Source organism: Micropterus dolomieu, linkage group LG23 (assembly GCF_021292245.1).
Source record: "Micropterus dolomieu isolate WLL.071019.BEF.003 ecotype Adirondacks linkage group LG23, ASM2129224v1, whole genome shotgun sequence".
NCBI classification, from domain to species: domain Eukaryota; kingdom Metazoa; phylum Chordata; class Actinopteri; order Centrarchiformes; family Centrarchidae; genus Micropterus; species Micropterus dolomieu.
The window spans coordinates 22220485-22243012 of NC_060172.1; the positions used below are offsets into that span (position 1 = coordinate 22220485).

Below are 22528 nucleotides of genomic sequence, written 5' to 3' on the forward strand. Positions count from 1 at the left end.
TCCGGTTATTGACAGCTCTCATCATAGAGATTATGGATGGCTCTGAGTCGCAAAAAACGGTATTGGGATTGATCCTCTCAGTCAACTACATCCAGCTTCCTTTTAACTTCGCTGTCTAACGTTATATTTTATATATATATGTATTGTCCTTATTTTTTATAATATGTAAAAAAAAAATAAAGATGGGTTGTCTTTTTAAATAAAAAGAAATTACTCGTTGCACAGAAGGCCTACAATAAATTGAATAAATCACAATTTTCTTTAGCTGAACAAGGAGCAATCAGTCGTTTGATTATAAGCATGCGGGCTTCTTAACAGTCACTACTGTGTCTTTGAAAAAACTAAATAATTCCTAAACAAAGTAATTATGGGTAAAATACAGTGAACTGTGTTCAAGTGGCACATTAACAATTCATAATTGTTTTTGACTTGATAACATAACCTAGAGTATTTCAGTGGAAAGAAGATCATCTGAACATGCAAAACATGTCTTTGTCTTCAGGCAAGCATACAATTCAACATATGAAGAGTAAATTCATAAATTAATAATTAATTCATATTTGGTTTTAAGTGGAGCAGTTTTTCCAAAAAATCTCTGGAAATCAACTACTGCTTACACAACTAACTCCCAGCTCAAAACTTTGTCTCTATTTTTCCTATGTCTCTATTGTTCCACAAATATTTCCTGCATCAACATCAGAGGAATAAACGGTCTTTGTTTATGAATACTATTCAGACAGAGATTACTGATCTGATGAATTGAGCTGTTTAATTACAAAATACTTGCTTTTATGCTTTATTGCAGCATGTATTAAATGTGACAAACTATTTTACAGTGACACTCTATAGACCAAAAATTTATGTTAAATGACAGCTTTATTGTATGATAATTAAAACACACATGATACACATAATTCCAGTCACTTTTCAAAGACTACAACAAGCAATACCTCAACTACTGTAAACACTGTTCAACTGTAGGTTTTCATAAAATACACATATAATTAGCAGTTACAAACAGACCTGTGACCTATGTAAGAGGTTATCCTTGTTTCTCCTTGACATTTAAATGTAGCTACCTGATGGTGACTTGCAACCGAGAGGTAAGAAAGGACTGTAGGTGTTGATGAAACTCGAGGGCTCGTGTGTGTGACAGAGCATGTGTGTTCGAGCGGTAGATGAGTCTATAGCAGTAACTGGTCTGGCTTAGGTCAGGGTGTGAGAACGTGTCAATGAGTTTAACTTGCTCCACTGTCCCATGACTGCCCTCTCGGACCACAGCGTGGAACTTCCTCTCCTCCCACGTCGGCCCTGTCCAGAAGCTGATGTCGAAGCTGAACTGCTCGGGGAACAGGGAGAATGGGTGGAAAGGCGTCCCTGGCGATGGGCGGGATGCAAACTGTTGTAAAAAGCGTGGGTCGTGTGACCACAGCAGCCGCCAGTCGGGCAGTGAGAACAGGAGCACGGCGAGGAGGTCTAGATTTAGGGACACAGTCACACTCACATGGGGAATGCTGTCTCTTGCATTGCTTGCATACACTCTTCCAACCAAACCCATTGGCTGTGCCATCAGACGCAGACAACCCTGTTGTGCGATTAAGGAGACCCCGTAAGGAGCGAGCAGCTTTTCCAGCCTTTGTCCAAGCAATCTGATTGGCTTACATTCTAAAGGGAAAACACCTCTGAGGAGAAGCTCATGAAAGGAAGGCAGAGCCCAAAGGTTGATAGGCACATTCCTGAACACCAGGCCACTAATGCCAAATAACAAGCTGGTAACACCATTCGAGCCCCCGCAGGACTCCTCCTTCTTGTGTCCTTCAACTTCAACAAGCTTACTATTCCCCTCATTCTCCCCATTACTCCCTGCATCGTTAATCAACTCTTCTTTTTTAGTTAAAAGCTCTTCAATATGAGGGAGCAGTGATGGACGCAGCATATAAAGACCACTTTCCCCTTCAGGATCAACATCTAGAGAGCATGCCGACCTTAAGCTCTCAGCTCCTTTGCTCCTCGCCGTGTCCACTTTCTCTGAGGTGACACATCTGGCTGACAGAGAGTCTCGAGTGTCTGTACGCACCAACGGAGCTTTTGCTTTGTCCGTGGAGGTGTGAACATCACAGTTGAGGTCTTTCTGAAGCAGGCGGATCCAGTAGCAGTGTTTGCTGTCGACGTCACCACAGCACTTCTCCAGCTGTTTGGCCATAAGTAGGAAGGGAATGGTCTCTGTTGTCATGGAGACTGGACACTTCTCCGCCAGTCCTTGGAGAATAAAATCTTGCACCAATCTGACAGGGTGGACAGAGCCTGAGCAGAGAAATCCCCTGATGAAAGAGAAGAAACAGTAAGCACTCGGTTATGTAACTTTGTGTTTTTGCGTTGGTGGCCTATTACTCAAACAGCATGCGAGTCCCTGAGTTACTGCACCTGAATATGTAATCACTGAGCTCGGCTGGTACGTAGTACTGGACATTCTCCCCTTCAACAGCCTCCTCCACTTTTAGTATCTGAGCAGAGGTGTAGGGCAGGCTGCGAGTAAACACATGGAGCAAGGCTCTCTCCACATGAAAGCCCTTATCTTGGCTCCTGTACAATAGCAACACCATTGTTAGACAGTGTCAGTATGCACATGAACACGAAGGGCCGTTTCTATTCACTGTAACACTCACCTTTACCCCTTACCTGTATCCAGTGCACTTGTAGCCCTGGTATTTCTCACTTTCAAAAGGATGGACATCGGTAAGGATGAGGTTTGCCTCTGCTGCCATGGCGGCCACCTGCCAGCTGTTGTGCCACTCTCGCTTCGGGCGGTCCACTGGTGTTCCACCCTGTCCGTTGCACAAGGAAACGTGAACCTCCCCGTCTTCAGCCAACACCTGAACACAACTGGAAGCCCAGATAAAAGTATTCAGTATATTTTAAAGGAAAACGGAAGTTGGAAACCTTTTCAGTTCATAAAAAGGTATATAGACAACAGAACTAATGATAATCAGAGTTTCGGTAATGATACCAAACTTTTTTCCCTAATACTTGACTTTGAGAAACATAAACATACTTTTCTATAAAACATTTTTGTCTTCATTTAACACAAGAAGAAGCCAAAGCCCTCAAATGTTAAATGATATCTAAACACAAGCGGCCATACGAGAACTTTATTACATAAATCTTTGAAAAAACTGACAATTCTGATTTCAATTGGGAACTGTCTGATCAAAGAACAAGCATTCGACGCCAGCTTTTAGTCAATACTTACTACTACACACAAATTTTGGTCAGTACAAGAAAGAAAACACAGGAATGATACCTTGTTCTATTCATCATTTGTTTTTTGGGCTATACATTGCAAAAACAGTGCTATTAAGTGTTATAAATCTGAGTGGAGAAAAGGAATAATGCCCACACCACTGTGATTTGTGTTAAAAGGAAAAATAATCTTCCTTACAAAACTGCATCCACTGCTTAAGAGAGTGAGATGCTGTTGAAAACTCAGAATAAAGTGATAGTGAGTCCAGCTGAGATTTGTTTCTTTGGTCAAACAATTTCAAAGTCCATCTCTGACTACAGAACATGCTCTGAGTGGATCTAACTGTACTGCACGGTGCTGCTGTACCTGAGGAAGAAGTTTTTAAGAAGTTCTCTGTTCTTTTTAACCCCACTCTTTCTCCCGCAGTGAGGAAAGTTAAACACCACACGGTCAAACGCACGGCCCTGGAGAGAGGCACACTCCCCCAGCTTCCTGCAGTCCACCCCGAAAACCACCTCTCCACCTGATGAACGCGTAAGAACAAAGAAAGTGTACAAAAAAGTGTAGTCCCACAAAATACAAGTCAGCACCAATATAAAAAGCCCCCACAAAGTCGTACCTGAGTCCTTGATGATCTGAATGTTACTGGCTGCACCTTCATGCCGCAGTGCCTCCTCCTGACGCTGCAGGCAAGTGGCCGTTATGCTGGTCTCGGTTTCAGAGTGTAACTGGCTCACAGAGGCAGAAAATGAGAAGTTCCCTTCTCCCACCAGCAATATGGACCGTGAAGGAGACATGTCCACGCCAACTGGAAATGAAGGGGGGCACAGAGAAACTCAATCCCCTGAATGATTAACGTTACCCCAAAATCTGCTCCCTCATTTATTGCTCGAGTGGAAAGGAAGAGACGCGTAGGAGCGACAATGATCGTCTTCTTCACGGGCTACTATGATCGCACATTTTAGTAGGAAACGTCAGTATCTTGTGTCAAAGAATGTCTCGGCAAAATAACAGAAAATATATTGACTTTAATGTTGAATAACGGCGTTGACCTTCTCTCGCTCCCCGGCGATGCGGCACATGAAAGTCGAATAATATTATCTCACCTGTAGCAGACTGCGTTCAGCGCTGTGTCGCAGATACAGTAGTCCGATAAGAAACATAATGAACAGTACGCTATTGCCCCGAGCTTTCGAAGCCGCGAAACAACAAAACTAATGTGTTTAAACTTAAGGAGGTGGAAATGTAAAGGTATAATTTTACTAATGTTACCATTGGGTGGTAAACATGCAAATGTAAAGTCGTATTTTTTTCATACCACAGGATTGTCGTCATGTTTTCAGAGGGACACATTTACAGGGTGGCGCATCACATCTGGAGGAGAGAGCTAAATGCTGCATCAGTTCCCAGCATCGATTGCCTTCGCTTATCAGTAGTTTATCTCTAAAAAAAAATAACCTGACAGGTTTTCTGATGTGCGATCCTCAGTTCCGCTCGGGATTTTAAGGTCTCTTATCAACAACGGAAGTAGGTAGTGAAACAACTAGCGCACATATATGTCTGTTTTTGCTGAAGCTAAGGTCATGCTAGCTAACGGAATTGCTGCACCTGCACTTGAAAATAAGGACAGCCTTGAACGATGCACATAGTCGTATAATCATTCGTGCAACTCAAGTTTTAAATACAATATAAGCCATTTTAAAGCACCAGCAAAATGAATGTTAAATATAAATTTGTATTCATTCATTCAGTTTTGTTCATAATTGATGTCATTACCTCTGTGAGTGAAGGTGTTGTTCGTTTATATTATTCATAGTCAAAGCATCTGTCTATGCTCTGTTTGGCTAAGGAAAATGTTTTTTTTTCTTCTGTAAATTACATTTCAGGGTATTTTTTATGCTCTGCCTCTGTGAGTCTGGCTTTAAATAGTGCAGGTGCATGCTGCAGAGGAGATAAATAAATGGGTCATAGCATCATGGTAAATCTTTCCTTTGTGTCTTGTAGGAAGTGTTGCGCCCACATGGGCAGCGTTCTGGCCTTGTCTTCCGGTCCGGGCCATCAGAACTGGCCTTTCTCCACGAACCCCGCTCCTTCTCGGTGGAACACACATCCTGCTCACTGGGACAGCCCGCCACGCTGGGAGAGGAGAGATGGCCGCCTACCCAACCCAGGCAGCTTTCACTCTCTCCACAGGAGCTGCAAAGGTATGTCTGGCTAAAAAAGCCAGACCAGTGGAGTATACACCACGGAGGACGGGGCAGACAATACATGGAGAAAAGTAGTCAGGCAATTGAATGCTTGACGCAAAAAGCATTTTGGATGTGGTGAAAAATCTTCTTGCATTAAGGCTACAACTGTTGAATTGTAAAACAATGCCAACATTTTTTTCCAACCCCAAAGTTCACATGTAGTTAGCTCTCCCAAAATAATGTGTAAAAGTCTATTTTTACTATTTTAGCTTTGAAAATAATGGTTTTTTTGTGACTCAATAATCATATCTCAAGAAAACATTAATTACACATAATCCCTTAATCTGAAAAAGGAAAGTAATTGATCTGAAATCAATCTCACTATCAGAAATGGGGAATAATCAGATGATTACAGTGTATGTGAACGCACCAAATGTGATAATAATGTTACATGAGCTGTCTGTTTTTGTCTCTGTCTCCCCAGATGTTTTTCCTCAACAGATTGAGGGAGTCAAGATGATCCTCAATAAAACTCTGAGCAGCTTCTTCAAGGTGTCTCTTCCACCCACATTCATTTACATTCAGTCAATTTGTGGCATATAAATATAATTAGGGTGTAAATCTCTTACATCTGTAAATGTATTAATCTAATCTTTTACATGAGCCATGTGTTTCCTTCCAGGTCAGTCATGCTCTCCACCTTAGTGCTGTCAGTCCTTCGTACTATCGATTCCACGTTGAGCATCTGCAGTCTGATGATTACAGCAAGGACAAGGTAAAGCACGACTCATCACATAAGAAATATTTTACCACTACTTTATCGCTTATGTGTTCAGCTGTATAGCTGCTTAGCTCTAAGCTGCTTTTTTGAGTTGACAGGTTGCATCTTTATGCTTCTTCACATTTTAGGATGCCCCGGCATTGATCGGTGAGATGGACTCTTCGGGAAGTCTGAATGCTCACGCTCTGCTGCATCTCACTGAGCGCGTACGAGCCAGAACAGTGTTCCAGGTAAGATCCTAATGTCTGTCTCTTTCCTTAAACCCATCTATCCCATCCCATGTTCAGACACGGTCACAAGTCCCTAGCTTTGCACAAAATGAATGCTGTTTGCTGCAAACAACTTAACGGTTGAGTTGATTGTGTTTTAGACCCAGCAGTCCCAGTTTGTAACATGGCAGTTTGAAACTGAGTACAGAGGGAGCGACTTCACTGCAGCCGTGACAGTAGCCAACCCAGACGTCCTTAGAGAGTCAGGTGAGACATGACAGGTGGAACAATAAAAGCCTTCCTTGAGCATCACTCAGTTTTATCATCTGTAGTTCGTGATGAAGATCAAAATATTGGCATGCTATCAGTTTCCACCAATATTAGAAAAAAGTACAAATGCAGTCAGCAAATCAGTGTATCTCTGTGTGTTTCTCTTGGACAGTTATCCTCGTAGCACACTTCCTGCAGAGTGTGTCTTCTGGGCTTGTGTTAGGAGGGGAGCTGGTCTACCATCGGGGCCGAGCTGAGGAAGGTGGAATTCTAACTTTGGCTGGACAGTACTCAAGTGAGATTTTGGGCTTAACTGTGAATCTGCTTCACACCTCTGACTGAATTGAGCTGGCATCTTTCTTGATCTGTTTGAACCTGATTTAGCAGCAGTGTTTTAACCTTTTTTCCATGTCTCCATGCAGGACCAAACTGGGTGGCGACGTTGAATGCTGGGAAAGGAGGTGCCCATGCTAGTTACTATCACAGAGCCAACAAACAGGTACAGCAAATACCACTGGGCTTTATAAACACATCAGTTACTCTTGGTGCATATTGAAAATGTGCTTTGGAAATGTGTTTGTGTTCACCAGATCCAAGTTGGAGTGGAGTTTGAAGCCAGCACCAGGACCCAGGAGACCACAACCTCATTTGGGTACCAGATGGAACTCCCAGAGGCCAACATGGTCTTTCGAGGTAAATTTCTTTCTGCAACTTTGAGTCAAATGTCATTCTTAATGAAAACTATCAAGAAAACATGCAAGATATGAGACTGAGATCTGGTCGAGGCAGATGGCCACCCAGCCTGAGCCATGTTTCTGCTCAAGGTTTCTGCCTCTTAAAAGGAAGATTTTCCTTGCCTCTGTCGCCTAGTGCTTGCTCTTGGTGGGAATTATTGGGTTTCTGTGAATAATATCACATAGTACGGTCTAGACCTGTTCTTTTATGAAAAGCGCAATGAGATAACTGTTGTTGTGATTTGGCGCTATTTAAATAAAATTGAATTGAATGAGACCTTTTTTTGTGTGTATCCAGGTATGATTAACAGTCGGTGCATAATAGGAGGCGTGTTGGAGAAGCGTCTGACCCCGCTCCCTGCAACCCTGATCATGGGTGCCTTTGTAAATCACAGAGGTGACAAGCTGCAAGTGGGCCTAGGCGTCAACGTGGGATAATCCTTCACTAATCCCTGCTGGAATTACATCTCCCATCAGGACATCCTTCCAGAGAGCTGTTTCAGAGGCTTCATGATGACCTGATCTTCCAAGGTTTATCAGCCTCACTCAAACGCTTCCTACGAACCACTTAAGTATTGTGGATTGTTTCGGAGGTTGAATCCCAAAATGTTTCCTTAAACTGATTGCATCTCATCTTGAAACCTACCTCTCAAAACTGAGGTGATGTTTTCTGATTGGGTTACATTAGGATTGAACAGGAAAAATGAATGAGGGGCTCAGCAACTGTGAGTGGAGAAATGTTACTGTCCCCCAGAAACCAGACTGCTCATCACCTGCTGGACAATGGAAACAGAATGGATAAGATGCAAACTGTACTGAAAATAAAAAAAGTTTTTACCATAAGGAAACTTAATGTATATTCAGTAGTATATGGAAAGATACTAATGTTTGTTATCTATAACTATAATTCTTGTTTACCTGACCGTTCTGCCGACCATTTTCTAAAGCACACCATTATTTGTAAAACTAATACATGATTTTTCCCATCTTCCAGGCAGCCGTTTGTATGGAAGCTCTGAGCAAGTGAGTAAAACATTTCTGGTGAGCCATTTTTTCTGATCTAAATTGTTTTCTCTTCTGTGTTTATGACTTAAGAGCAGGTATAAAAAAGGTTTTGTCCAGATAATCTTTCTAAGTTTGTTTAGTTGGTGAAAAATATTTGCTTTGACAGGATCAAAATGCTGTAGTCCTATTTATTTCTGCAGTGGGTGATTAAAACTTCTCAGAAGATCATTGGCACTCATCTCCTGAGCATTAGTGATATTGGTGAGGTGAGGTGCCTACGCAGAGCCCAAAGGATACTAAAGGACAGTACCAACCCCAGCCACAGCCTGTTCACCCTGCTGCCGTCAGTGAAGAGATATAGAAGTTTCTGCTGCCACACCACCAGACTGCAGAGCAGCTTTCCCCCCCAAGTTATGAGACTTTTAAACTCAAATTCTTAACAAACTTATTTTCACTTTACAACCTGTTGTAGTGTGACAAATAAACCTTCCTTCTTCTTTTTTCCCACCTTAATTTAAAAAGAAATTAGCAAACTTAGAAAGATTATCAGGGCTAACCCCCTTTTCATCATTTCTTAAGTCATAAACAAAGGAGAGAAACCAAAAAGTCTTACTTGCCTCTCAGGGCTTCTGTAAATTGTCATGCCAGTCAAATTCACGTTATTCTGTCCACATTGGCTCACTGTTATTCTTGTGGGTTTTATTTAGCATAGCTCACCAATGCATCGGTCTCCTAAATCTTGAATGTGGGGGCTCCTGATTGCTTGAATGCTCTAACATGGATGAGGTTTGAAAAGATTGCTGCCCTCTTGCATTACCTCATGATACCAGAAAAAACATAGGTTAAATTGTCACTTATCTCAGGCCAGTCTCTGTGAGCTGAACTTCATACAAATGCGAGAGAGGAGCAATCTAAAAAGTGGTCGGCAGAAATGTAAAATGGATGAAATCGAGCTAAAACACCAGTATGATTCTTAAAACTGTGTGTATGAGTAAGTGATTGAGTGTTTGATTCTGTGCACATATTTATTTTTTTGGCCAGCATGTAAAAGTGTGTGAGATTCCACACATGAACAGCCTGTTGACTCTAAGGGAAAAGATGCTGCTCCACATATACTAACCTCCAGCTGAGGGACATGAGAGCGGCTATGCACTGACACTACTGAGCCAGGCTTGTACTGTATGTATGTATGTATGTAGATGGAAACACTGACCTGTATGCAACCTGCACTACTCATGCTGCTTCTGGGCATTTCCAGTCCTGTTTAACGTAAGAAATGTTGCATAATTATGAATTTATTTATACATTAATGTAATATAAACATAGAGAGAAGTGGAAGGGAGTCACCGTCTTTTTGGACTTAATTTATTAAAAATGTTATTTCTATCATAGTTACTGTTTTATTTTTTCTTCCACATTAATATTCATGATACTACATAGCAGGTCTGTAGATATGACAGTGTTCATTGTGATTTAAAGCACCACTAATCAATATTTCTATTAACTATGAATCACATGACTATACATGTAATATGAAAGGACTCACCTGTTGTGACAAACCAATAGAAAATTACCACCTAGCTAAGCTTACCCCCAGCACCAAGGTGTTTTTAGCCTCCTTTAGCTCATTGTTTTGGTTCTACATACATAGTTTAGCATCTAGCAAGCTAAACACATATTTTTCTCAGGGATTATAAGGGACCAAAACAAAGCTAAAGGGAGAGTGACTGTTGGACATTTATCAGGTGGCCAGATTCTAAATTAATGTCAGTGTTGCTCCATGGCTGCGGGATGTTTTAATAGTTGTTGATAACATAAACAGCTTTATAAGAATATAAGATGTCTGTTTCGTGTTCAATTCAGCTTGTCCTGCCTCAAGGTGTGTTCAGACAGAAGCTAAGTCAGCCTTTGGACTGTTGTGGGTTGTTTTTTTTGGCACAAACAACCAACAGATGTTAGCTGTAAGCTAGCTAGCAATGGACCATGTCAGACTGTGTCTGTGGGAGTGTGCCAGTGTGTTTCTGTCATTTTCCTGCAGTCTCTCTCCTTTTGTGACCAAAATAAATAAATGCAGCCTTAAGATACTGTGGTGAAACAAATGATGAACCAACAAATAGAGACTCATTTGTGGCGTTACATGTTTAATACAAAGTCCTAAAAACTGAATTTACAGATATACTGTACATACATAAATACAAATATATTCAAATATGAGGTCTGTAAACATTTTCCTTGTTGACGCTGATAACACATTATTTGGTAGCATAAGCTCACAGTGACGAAGACAAAGGCTGATACTCTGTCAGTGTAAACTGCTGCCACTTCTCTCTGTCATTTTTCTTTGAAAAAGGAAGAGAAGAATCCTTTCCCTCCTTCTCCCTTCACTCTCAAAGACTTGCTTCTTTGGAGTCCCACAGTGTTCTCTTTCTCTTTGTGCTTTTCTTTCTGTCTCTCCTCCCTTTGCTGCACTTGTTGATTTATCACCAACCGCATGTCCTCCTGCAAAAAGGTAAAAGGTTCATATGGAAAAAGTCAGCTTGTACACTGAACTACTTTAAATGTGTAGCCAAAAGTCAACATTTGGAATTTTACATCCCTGCACAGACTCACCTGCCAGGCATCTAGCTCTTGAGACAGCAACACCTTGTGTTTGATGGTGTTGAGAAGCTGCTGAGTTAGTGTATCTTTCTCCTGACGCACTGTGTCCAGTTCAATCTCTAAAGAACTGGACATTGATGTGAAGATTAGCAAAACATATATCGCTGTGGGCTCAAATTAAATGAGATTATTTCAAATCAAATCAACATATGTCTTGTGTAACTTTACCTGTAGCTTGGCATTCCAGGTCTGCTTCTAAATGGCTTGATTTCCTCACTCAAAGACTCCAGCTCTTCTTGTTGAGACTTCAGCTACAATTGAAAGGCATAATTGTAACTTTTGTTTTAATTTAATTTAATTATATTTATAATTAACTATTTTTTTTCCTAAAAATACTCAGATTCCATCATGTCTATACAATTTGAAGATCCCCTCCGGTGATGTTTTAAGGCCTACTTAATTATTTGTGTATGATAAGTTAAGTTCTTAAAATTACTTCTCCTACTTCACTGAAATGTCAGTGTATGCAATGTGGAGGCACATCACACTTGTGTAAATTGGAAACTAGACCATGAATGGCTTTAGTTGTGATGTTCAAAAATAATCTCATATGTGCACTTATACTCAAATTTAAGGCGAGCATAGAGAAACCTCCTCTCTTCAACAGATGAAACAGTCTCCTATCAAACTCTGCCCACACATCATATTGCACAGTGAATAATTGTAGCAAGATGCAAGTGGTCTGATTTCATTGATTCAAATATTAACTTTCTGGTGTTAGGCTACACTCTTTCCTCTTAAAGCTCAGTATATCTTTGTTATTTATTTAAACAATTAGCCAGGCCTGTATATTCTAGAGACAAATCAGCAAATGCATATATTTCTGTAGCAGCAACAATTTTCACCCATTCTAAGCAACCTTAACCCACTGAAATGAAAACCAGCAACAAATCGCAGTATGTGCCCTACTCATGTAAATCAACAAGTTGAAGTGTGTGAAAAAGGTATGTGTGGTTGTATACAGCTCAACAGACCTTCTCTGTGAGCGTTTGTATCTCTTTGTCTCTTGCCTGCAGGACTGTGGAGTGAGCCAGAAGAGCCTCTTTAGCCTAGTTAGCAGGAAGGATATAAACAACAACACCGCAGATAGGAAGGTCAGTATCAACTGAAGTACTTTTTACTGGGTGTTTGTGCTTTCAATGCAAATTTGACTACAAAGAGGATGGTGATTTAGAAGACGGGTTCAGTCTCAAACTATCAAAAAATAAATAAAAGGATGTCAGTACAGGGTCAGAATTAGTACACACTAGCAAATGTTAAAGTTGTCAGTGCAGTTATTCATTGTGTGTGTGTGTGTGTACCTGTGATTGCTGAATTTCACTAAGCAGAGACAATGGTTGTGTGTGTGTACTGTCCAGAATGCTATCTTCTCCCAGGTTCAGAGCTTTCTGCTGTAGAGAGCGATTCACAGTTCTCAACTCAAACACCACTCCCTGCTCCTGCTCTATCTACATATGTACACACGCACGCACACACACACACACACACACACACAGTGAGACACAGGCACACACCCTGATCAAGAGCTTCAAAGTAGTCATGTTAGTGATGAGTAATTTCTCCTGCAGCTAATGATTCTCCATCAGGCATTATCATTCAGCGCTACAGTTCATCTTAAATACCAGCTGGCCTCTGATCCTCACCTCTGCCTCTTTTTCTCTGAGGGTCGTTTGTAGTTCTGACAGTCTATCTCTCAGTTGCTCTCTCTCCACGCGAAGTCTGTCGCTCTGCTCCTGTGAAGCTTTTAGTTGTGCCTCCATGTGCGACAGCCGCTCCAGCAAAACTCTGTTCTGTATGGTAAAAAAGCAAAAGATGGATGACCATGAAATACTGAATAATGATATACAATGAAAGAGGACTAAACGAAATTACTGCCATGAGCACTTTGGCTGTTGGATTATGCTTTGCTGAGCATTTCTTTTAGTTTGTGTCAAATACATTTATAACTGGATGTTGATGCTTTATACGGATGCTTATGTGCAGAAATCTGTTAAATCTTTATGGGTTTACTTAATATTCTGCCAGTATTTCCATAGACTCGAGACTTAGATTCAGACTCAAGCCACCAAAACGGGACTAAGAATTCAGACTTGACTTCCTAAAGACTTGACCTAAACTGAGACTTTGAAACAAAAAAGTTTAAGTCTCTAGTTTCAGCTTGGTAAAATCCCCAAATTAAAACATTTAAGACAGCCACAGGCTGGCCTTGGATAGCACGCCTTGAATATTTAACTTAAATGTTTATTCTGCATAATTCTTTAAGAGGAAGTGGTTTCCTCTGTTTGAAAACACTGTTAACACAGCTTCTAAATTAAAATGTTCAAATGCCGTGTTATTTGATGATCAGCATAGAATTACTTGAGACTTGACTTGAATTTGAAACCAGCTCTCCTTACTTTCACATTGTATTATCATTTCATACAATTTGGCCATGTTGGAAATGTAACGCCTTTTGTGTGTGACCTACTATCCTGCAGTATTCAAGACAGCACAATATGTTCAAGACTGTCACACTAAAACTTTGGCCTACTTGGACTACTTCTGCAGAACATTAAGAAGTGACTGGTAAGGATACCTCTGCTTGTACGTTCTCTAATTGTGTGAAGTTGATATTTCGGCTGAAAGATGATTCTTCCATCTCTTCTCTGAGGCAACGAAGCTCAGTCCTCAAGGTGTGTTCCAGTGTTACAGCCTAGATGGGTGATAAACAGTTGAGACATCTGTTCAATGAGTAACAAAGGTGAGACTACCAAAACCTGCTAGCCTGCATTTTTACTGTCTTTGTGACTGTGACACCACACACACACATTCACATTTCCACACAAAAACAAACACACACTCACCTAGATTCTGTTTATTTTAAAAGTATAATTGCAATGTTTTCTTTGGTGGGTTAGCAGCTCATTAAGGCAGGGTTCAAACTAACCTCTGCTAGCTGCTCCACCAAGCGCTGGTTATGATTGGCTAACTGAGTCAGCTGTTCACTCTCATCCCTGCGCCGGTCGCGCCCGTGGCTGTGATGTCGCTCCAGCTCAGCCCTCAAGGCAGCTAAATCTGCAGTTAGCTCTGCCTCTCTCTGCCCAGACGTCAGTTCAGTCATCTCCAGCTTCCTCTGAAGAATATGCCTCTCCTGCTGTAAAGCCTGAGACATTAAACACGACATTAAGTGGCTTCAGGGCAACATTTAAAATATCAGATACTGAAATACATAATTTTATGTCTGTATTCTTGTTACTTTGAATGTGAAGTGAAATGTGTCAGTTTCAAGGCCGCAAAAGTTGATTTCACATCCGACATTTTATTATTTACACTTGTGCTTTTACTACTGCAACATGTCAAAACTGAAAAATAAAAAAAAGGCCTTTCCTGTTCATTTTTACTCTCTATCAGGGACAGATACCTGCAGTGTAATAAATGCATGTAAGTAAATTACTTAGAAAGCAGTGTTCAAAACAACAATAACAATACTACCAATGCTGATACTTTTAACAATAAAAATAATATATAAATATGTGTAACTTCTTTCTGCACGATTCTCTTCTTTGTTCTTACCTCACTATATTGTTTAAGTTTGCATATTTACAAAAAACAGTGTTTACAGCAGCTTCATCCTTACCTCCAACTCCCTCTCCCTCTGCTCCAGAGAGGTTGCCAGCTCCTCATTCTTCTCTAGTAAAGCTTGTCCCAGCTCTGCAGCTAGTATCAGATCCGTCTCTATCCCTCCTCCGTTGTCACTGCTGCCAGGAGAGGATGTGGAGGAGGGGAGAGCAAAGGAGGATGAGGAGAGAGGGAAAAAGGAGTCCTCCAGGCTTGGGGAGGGAAGACTGCTTTTCCTAGGATTGAACATTGTTGACAGTTGCCGGTTTGTAGGAGTCACTTAGAAAACATCATCCCAGGTCCTTGGACTTGTAATCCACACTCACACAGGTGGCAGGTGGACAGCCATGAACTTTTGTAAAATCAGGAATCCTTGTTTGTTGGCAGTCTGGTCTGGCGTGCTTTGATGTGATTACTTTTTCCAATGTTGTAATCCAGAGTATCTGCCAAACTTGTTCTTCACTGCGGTGCCAGTGATTCTGATGCTGGTATCATTCAAATCATCTCTTCTCCTTGTCACAGATAACTCTGTGGGTGAGAAAAGACTATGAACAGATTTATTAACTGTAACTGAAATTCAGAACATATACTATGACGTCTTGTGTGTGTGTGTCACACTAGTTGTTTTCTAGCAATATAATCTCACATAGCCTTTAAGGAGGTCTTTTGTCTGACCGGTGCTTTTGTTACTCAAACCGAAATACCATCTCTTCTGTTCTGCTCCCCTCCCTAAATTCCAAAGGCATTGTGCTCTACGATTACCTACAAAAACAACAGTCTTGAATGTTCATAGAACAGTCTCTAAAGTAATAGATTTAGGCCAAATCATTAAGAAACAATCTCCCCTACGCTTGTCTTAAAAATGTTTTTTGCCTAAAATAAGGCTTAATAAGAAGTTTCTTCTGCACACTGTTATTTCCAGTCACGACAGGATCATGTCTAGATGAATTCTGTCTATATACACTAAAGTTTGTTGACAATATAGTTGACCTCTTAAGTCTGATTCACCCCATTCTCCCGTGACATTTCTGTATTTGAATTTGACGTCACCATCTGCCATCTCACCTGTCTCACTTCCATGAAACCATGGAATCATGCTGTCATCCGATGTAGAATCATTTAAAAGCAATGTAATAAATGAATCCCTACTTCCTACAAGAACTGCCGGAACCTGTGCTAACCCATGTCTGCCCTGACTTCGAAGGAAACAAAAAATAAGTCTGTCTTACCTGACAGTTCCCAGCCAACTCACTCCAAACAGGTATAGTCTTCCTGTTTGGTGAGTGTGCAAGTGTATGTGTGTCAGTGTGTATGTGTGTATTTGGGACTGTTTGCACAAGAGAGGCTCAGCTGGTTTCCTTGGCAGTGGAAACATACAGTATGTAAATATAGCCAGTGGCTCCACCTCCTGAATTAAAAAGGGAGGAATACACTGAGAGGTAGAACAGGAAAGATGGTAACTGTCAGTGGCATGTTTGCGGTAAGATAGCAGCTGGACAAGGTAGGGGAAAACACTGATTAACTCTGAGGAATGCGTTGTCAAAAAGGTTTAACACTCGGCTGTTTGAGTGGGGGTTACACAGGGTGAGAAATGGAGAGAGGGGAAGGTCAGGACACAAGCAGGGGTCTGTCTAATCTGGCCCTCCTCCTCCTCGTCCCCCATCCTGTTTACCTGCTTGAAGGATTTGTATGGAGCCCTGTGTGTGCTCATGTATAAGGTAGGGGGTAGGGAGAGTGGAAAAAGGGACGGCCATCACTACACCTCCTTCTCAGAGACGGCAGAAGGGAACAAAAAACCTTCACCAAGAGAACAAAAACTGCCATTGGATCATTTAGTTCGTTCTCATACAGACATGTTTTGCAAACTCTGGCTTGCTGTTTCATTGTGGCTTTTGCTGCCAACTTCCAACGCCGGAAGGCAGATGCCTAAACTTGCTGACAAGAAACTCTGCGCTGACTCTGAATGCAGCTGTAAGTAGCACACCCAACAACTTCTTTTTGCTGCTAAACTATGTTGTGATCACATGTAGGTAGAATCGAAATGATCACACAGCATGTGTAAAATTTGCATAAAACTATGACAAAGATTATAAACTGCAAAAATCCTATGATGCCCTTCTTCCCCAACTCACGTCACTCTCCTTATCTCGTGCACAGATCCTATCTTGATAGCTCGTGCACTGCAGGATTACTACCCTGGAGATTGCAGGTTCATCCCCATCAGACAGGGGCAACTCATCTATGTCTATGCAATGCTAAAGGACAGAGGGAACCTTTTCTGGGCTGGCAGTGTAAGTAAATAATAACTTTTACTTTGGCATAGCTTTTAGCCAAAGAGACCTGAAGAAGTGATGTTGTCAATAACATTTGTCTACGCCACCTGTTTGCAGGTACAAGACTCTTATTATGGGCAGCAGGAGGCTCGCATTGGCCACTTCCCCAGCAGCATAGTGGAGGAGACACACCCTCTCATGCCAGCCAGCACCGAAGTCAAGACTACTGTAAGTGAACACACACACACACACACACACACACACACACACACACACACACACACACACACACACACATATGCATTATGATGCTTTCTCATAATTCTTTACCTTTCTTCTTATTTCCAGGAATGGGACTTCTACTGTTACTGATAAGGAGAACAACCTTCTTGTTGACAACTTCCCTTCCACTTTATTTGGTATCATATGATCTTACATAATATATGACAGTACGTAGGTATCCACAGCATTCATAATCTGCACTTTAGAAAATTAGGATAATAGCTCTATACAGAAACAGTTCAAAGCACTGAAGAAAGAACCATTGTTACTTAACGCTCCAGATTTGACTTATTGTGTCTCTTTTCTTCTCCATCATACCAATTATATATATTTTGCAGGTATGACAAGTATTAAGTGTAAGTGTAAAAGTGAAATAATGTGTTTTAAAAAGGTTTCACAATTATAAATTATGCATATCTTTTATTTACACAATATGTTAAACAACTACTCTTTCTTCATGATTGTGTATCACAAAAGAATACACAAGAAATGTCTATGAGCAATGTCAGCTGATCTTTTAATTTTGGGTGTAAAATATAACAATAATTTAACTAAAAGGTACAACAATTAAGCAGAAAAATTTAATTATCATACAGGTTACTTATGCAATATACTACATATACTTTCTTTTTTTCAAATTTAATTTTTTCTGAACAAAGGTTTTTTCAGAAAAGGTTTTCTGGCCTACTATCATATTGAGTAATTAGAATAAAAGGAAGCTGATGTATGTCTAATGCACATGCAAGAGTGCAGAGTGGATTAAAGTAAATGGAAGCAGTAGTATTTGTGTTAAAACGTTGTTTGCATGTTTGATAATGGCAAAATAAAGAAATTAGTGTTGAAAATAACATATTTTTATCTGACACTCCTTTAAAAATCCACAAAACTTGTAATTGCTGCTTTTATGTTAATCCTTTGTATGACACTGAAATAAGACCTATTTTTGATTATCATGATTATCATATAAATCTACACCGACTTGACAAAAACAAATATGTGAGTTCTTGTTTTAAATCAGGTAAGAAAGTAATTTCTTCTCCCCATGTGTATGAAGTTATGTGACGCTTCACACATAAAAACAACACACAGCTATGAGTTTGAGTTTCAACATTTATTCTCTTTGTTGTTTTCTGTGTTAATATGCCAGAGGGTTGTTGCCAGTATGAAGGAATGATAAAGCTGTAATTCTTGCATCTACAAGCACATTTGCTCTCTCACTCACACACACACACACACACACACACACACACACACACACACACACACACACACGCACACACACACACTTTACTTAGCAGCTCAGAGGCCATGCTCCCCAGCAGAAAAGGAGCCCAGTGATGAAAGCTGTCTCTCTCCAAACATCAGTTCCTCCCACGTCCACAACCTTCCCTCGTGCTCATTCACCCTCTTTCTTCCTCTCAACGAGTACACACCTGGTCCCAAGTCCAATGGTGGCTTCCTTTTTTAGTGAACAAACTAAAAATGACTGTACATGCCTCCAGAGAACTACCTCCTCCTCACACATACACAAACAAAGCAGAGCACTGTGTCCTGTAGATACATATACATTTAACAAGTTCAGTTTGGTATTATCTTCTGTGGACAATTTTGAGAAGAATTATTTGCATTTCCACTCACTTAAATGTATATTTCCTGCAAAATGAATAGGCGCTGCAAGCTAGTTTGGGTTCAGTTAACAAACGCTTACAATTCTGCCACTAAACTGCAGGGCCAGTACAGACATGATATAACATTCAAATGCCTGATGCAGGAAAGGAAATGCCTTTCAAAATACGATTAGGTGTAATCGGTCATTTACATACACAGCGGTGTGAATATTTCTGGCAGAGAGGTATGGTTTTAAGAGTGATTCTTTAGGCTTGTGATAGGGAAAATAACTCTCAGGAGTTTTTATCCTCTACCTCACTCCAGTTCATGGGTTCAACATATTAGCCTTTGGTTTTAAAGCATCATTGTCTTGCAGAAACATCGGAATAACAGTGAGTTAGGAATGAGATACTGGTTTATTAGAAGGCACTTGCACTTAAAAATATCTAGACTTGTATGCCTTGCCTACTGTATACGTGTACTGAACTGCCATCAAAACTGTAAGAGGTTAAATATAAAAACAGGCAGCACTTTGGGTTAGTTGTGAAACAGTGTTAGAAGCGTCAGATCTACATTTTCTGTTTCTGTGTTCCATCTTCGCAGGAAATAGGAATACTGCGCTCGGGACCAGGAGATGACCGAGGCGCAGTGATTGTAAGCACCCCATCATATGACAGACAGGAGGTGATATCAGCACCTGTCACGCCAGCAGGAAGCCTGTACTTTCGCACAAACTCTCTTGACACAAAGCCGTGGTCATCCTGGAAACAGAATTAGTGTGTCAGTAAAGTGTCACCAAAGTCAATCGTTGTTTGACTATTTATGTGCAGATCTCTATAGTCCCTCTAACCTGTCTGTCTTCATGCTTGGCGTGTATTGTGATGAACTCGTCACTGACACAGACAGACAGCTCCTCAGGTGAGAAATGCTTCACATCCAGATAAATGATGTAACGATCCTTCTCAATGCGCATCTACACAAACAATACAACTGTTAGGAACAGTACTCACAACTTTTTTTGCAAGCTTGTAGCCTGGAGTCCACTGGTCACAAAAACACACAATCGCTTGTTATTGTAATCTCAGTGCAAGACTCATACTTCTAAATTAAACAGGGAGTGGCATCAGTGGAAAAAGATATTCTTCAGGGGCATTTTTCACTCATTAATGTAAAATCTTACAAATACATCACATATTAAAAATGTCTATGCATCTAATGGCCTGTCACATGATTCTACACACTACAGTACATTAGTTATTAATACTGGTTTTATTATAAGTAGTATTAGAAGAGATACTGGTAATAGGTCAATAGTCAACTTGTAGGTATTTTAGACAATTTGATTATTTTAAAGATACAGTTGAATTTTACTTTACCTCGCTGTGTCCATTGTCGGACCAATTGAACCAACGCATGAACGAAGGACGCAGCCAGGAGAAGGACCAGGGCAACGGCCAGAGTAGCGGCCAATCAGTAAGAGGTTCTGTCAAGGCGAGGTCAGAGAGTCGACGTGGGAAAGCCCGACGGTACCAGGGATATTGGATGGGGATATCCATGATGTGATTCCAGAGGGGATGTAAAAACGATGGGTAAGCAGGAGGACTTGGACTGGGATGGGTGCTGCTGTGCTCTCCTGTGGCGCATTTATAGGCCTTTCCCTCCTATCCCACCCGGGCCCTGTCTCTGATCACGTCCTCTGCATCCCCTCCCCTCTGTAACCTCCCATGCACACTTGCATAGTGACTTTGCCAACAGGCTGATCTTTCTGGAACAATGATGTCAACTGTTTATCCCTCCATCACCCTCATTGTTTCATGTCTGACTGTGACTGGTTGTCTCTCTCTCTCGCTCTCTCTCTCTCTACGTCTCTGTAAAACTCTGTGTCTCTGTCGCTCCCTTCTCACAGTCATGAGGTGACATTGGCTCGGAGTACTGCTGATGCCCCCATACTCATTCCCCAGGAAATGCCCCCGTCTGGATCTGTGTGTGTGTCTGCGTGTCATTGTGTGTGTGTGTGTTTGAGGAACAGCTGCCAGAGCATTAGCCTGCTGTGCTCTGGGTGCCAGAAGCTTTAGGTTTGTGTGCAGAATGGATGTGAGCATGAATGGGAATTGATGAGTTTGTAGGGGGCAGCATTAGGTGACATTCTAAGCGTGTATCATTTTGCTATGAGCTCAGATGTAAAATATGAAGTCCTTTCCAACTGTGCAACAGTTGTGCCAACCAAATTTCTATCAGTCTGTGCTTCATCCTGCCAGTTGTGTTGTCTCCAATGTCGGAGTACTGTACATATTGCATGTGTGTTATCTGCAAGCACTGAGATTCTAAAGAAACTTCATACAGCCACCATAAGACTGCCTTCAACCCATCACCAAGCCCTGGCATTGTGCCAGACTTTACCATTTGCCATTTTTACTGAACCTGAGAATCATCCGATGACAATTAGGCCTACTACCTTTTTTATCACCAAAAAATTATGTCCTGCATAGTTGTCCCAGATTAAATTAAAGATACTGGGCTATCATTTGGACAGGCCAAGATGAGTTTGGTGAATTTTTGGGGGCCTTTTCTTTGATAGGAACAGCTGGAGAGACAATGTGGGAGAGAGGATGAAATGCAGCAAATGGAATCCCAAGCCACTGTACATGTGGTGCTCTACCAGGTGAGCTAGCTAGCAGGATGAACAGATAAACCACAAAAGCTAGTTTAAAGCCGGACCTAGCAACTAGGTATCTGACAACTTACAGGATAATGGTAAATGCTAAAACATAGTGTAGCAGTAGCACAAGGAGAGAAGAGTCAGGCTGTAGCGGTAACAGTATGATAATATCTAACAATATTGAATTGAGCAACTGTGTGTTTTATTGATTATATATGCAGTGTTATTGTGTTATTTCTTCTTTCAAAACTTATATGGCTTATATTTATTTATTTGTAAACATGATCATGCTTTTGTCTGACCTGATTTTTGCATAACTGGCAATCCATGTGTAGTAAAACTTATGTTACAGTTTTTGTGGATGGTGGTGAGGTATCTAAATAATTTGGGTATCTATAACGTTATAATGTTGTGTAACTTTTGCTGGTTGTTTTTGCATGTGGTGGGTAACCTTATGGTCCTGTTGGATCATTTGCTTCCTGTCTGTTTACCTTCGTTACCACGGTGATGTGCCTTACCCAGACGCTTTGAGCAGTTTGTTGTTGGAGCTACTTAATGTTAGCTAACAGACCTTAGTTTATTAAAATTGTGGCCAGAGGAATGGACTTACCGGCTTCATATTACGGCAGACTTGATAAAAGAAACCCAGTTATTTCAGCCTTTGAACGGGACGTTAACTCGTTTATAACACTGATGAGACGATTCGCTTCTCAGTCGAGCCAAGACAACAACGTGTCTTATGCTAAAGGGTGAGATACTAACGTTAATTGAAGTTAACGTGAGGTGGTTAGCTTTAACTAAACTTTGCAGTCAGCTAAACAGTTACCTGGTAGCTGCCCCAATGACAGCTGTAACGTTATGTCAGAAGAAAAACGTTAACGTTAGAATATTTATCTAGCTAACTACTATAATCAATTTGTTTATGTCATGACGTTTAACACTTATTAGTTGTAGCAAACAGGCAGGAAAGGTTTCTCTTTTGAAATTTGAAACTGGGGGCCCACATTATGTCAACCTCACCT

The 22528-nt window shown here is 40.9% G+C and overlaps 6 protein-coding genes across 21 annotated transcripts in view; 3 read left to right on the forward strand and 3 right to left on the reverse strand.

Annotated features, from left to right (window-relative positions):
• Positions 1-857: 857 nt before the first annotated feature.
• fdxacb1 (ferredoxin-fold anticodon binding domain containing 1) lies at positions 858-4694 on the reverse strand. 4 transcript variants are annotated; one of them, XM_046040505.1, is made up of 6 exons: positions 4560-4694; positions 3861-4049; positions 3608-3764; positions 2680-2883; positions 2425-2583; positions 858-2321 (listed from the first exon to the last, which is right to left on the reverse strand). In XM_046040505.1, the coding sequence occupies exons 2-6, from the start codon at positions 4036-4038 to the stop codon at positions 1076-1078; spliced, it is 1944 nt and encodes a 647-aa protein (XP_045896461.1). In that variant the 5' UTR covers positions 4039-4049; positions 4560-4694; the 3' UTR covers positions 858-1075. The 4 variants fall into 4 exon arrangements, with proteins under 4 accessions (XP_045896461.1, XP_045896462.1, XP_045896463.1 ...); XM_046040506.1 differs by lacking the exon at positions 4560-4694 and adding an exon at positions 4348-4400; XM_046040507.1 differs by lacking the exon at positions 4560-4694 and adding an exon at positions 4294-4315.
• Positions 4613-14551, forward strand: si:dkey-71l1.1 (uncharacterized protein LOC569883 homolog). 8 transcript variants are annotated; one of them, XR_006823210.1, is made up of 14 exons: positions 4613-4768; positions 5246-5445; positions 5915-5982; positions 6113-6205; positions 6340-6441; positions 6582-6687; positions 6863-6985; positions 7113-7189; positions 7281-7383; positions 7723-7955; positions 8419-8447; positions 12104-12181; positions 13565-13652; positions 13738-14551. XR_006823210.1 is itself a non-coding variant. In XM_046040520.1 (10 exons), the coding sequence occupies exons 2-10, from the start codon at positions 5262-5264 to the stop codon at positions 7860-7862; spliced, it is 996 nt and encodes a 331-aa protein (XP_045896476.1). In that variant the 5' UTR covers positions 4613-4768; positions 5246-5261; the 3' UTR covers positions 7863-8767. The 8 variants fall into 8 exon arrangements, 1 of the variants encoding a protein (XP_045896476.1); XR_006823206.1 differs by having other exon boundaries at positions 7723-8447; positions 13738-13827; positions 14478-14516; XR_006823205.1 differs by having other exon boundaries at positions 7723-8447.
• Positions 10569-22413, reverse strand: bicdl2 (BICD family like cargo adaptor 2). 2 transcript variants are annotated; one of them, XM_046040519.1, is made up of 10 exons: positions 22117-22413; positions 14704-15212; positions 14014-14229; positions 13663-13779; positions 12731-12877; positions 12389-12478; positions 12062-12136; positions 11256-11338; positions 11040-11154; positions 10569-10928 (listed from the first exon to the last, which is right to left on the reverse strand). In XM_046040519.1, the coding sequence occupies exons 2-10, from the start codon at positions 14932-14934 to the stop codon at positions 10761-10763; spliced, it is 1242 nt and encodes a 413-aa protein (XP_045896475.1). In that variant the 5' UTR covers positions 14935-15212; positions 22117-22413; the 3' UTR covers positions 10569-10760. The 2 variants fall into 2 exon arrangements, with proteins under 2 accessions (XP_045896475.1, XP_045896474.1); XM_046040518.1 differs by having other exon boundaries at positions 12389-12535.
• mia (MIA SH3 domain containing) lies at positions 15766-18087 on the forward strand. Its single transcript, XM_046040522.1, has 4 exons — positions 15766-16655; positions 16842-16975; positions 17075-17185; positions 17306-18087. The coding sequence occupies exons 1-4, from the start codon at positions 16394-16396 to the stop codon at positions 17327-17329; spliced, it is 531 nt and encodes a 176-aa protein (XP_045896478.1). The 5' UTR covers positions 15766-16393; the 3' UTR covers positions 17330-18087.
• Positions 18495-20445, reverse strand: LOC123963577 (alpha-crystallin B chain-like). Its single transcript, XM_046040523.1, has 3 exons — positions 20224-20445; positions 19698-19820; positions 18495-19608 (listed from the first exon to the last, which is right to left on the reverse strand). The coding sequence occupies exons 1-3, from the start codon at positions 20401-20403 to the stop codon at positions 19417-19419; spliced, it is 495 nt and encodes a 164-aa protein (XP_045896479.1). The 5' UTR covers positions 20404-20445; the 3' UTR covers positions 18495-19416.
• LOC123963570 (cilia- and flagella-associated protein 54-like) overlaps positions 22002-22528 on the forward strand; it is a 28994-nt gene continuing 28467 nt past the window's right edge. For all 5 annotated transcript variants that reach the window (XM_046040498.1, XM_046040500.1, XM_046040502.1 and 2 more), the window contains exon 1: positions 22002-22255. In XM_046040498.1, the coding sequence (XP_045896454.1) occupies positions 22107-22255 (149 nt within the window). In that variant the 5' untranslated portion in view covers positions 22002-22106. The remainder of the gene's footprint in view (positions 22256-22528) is intronic.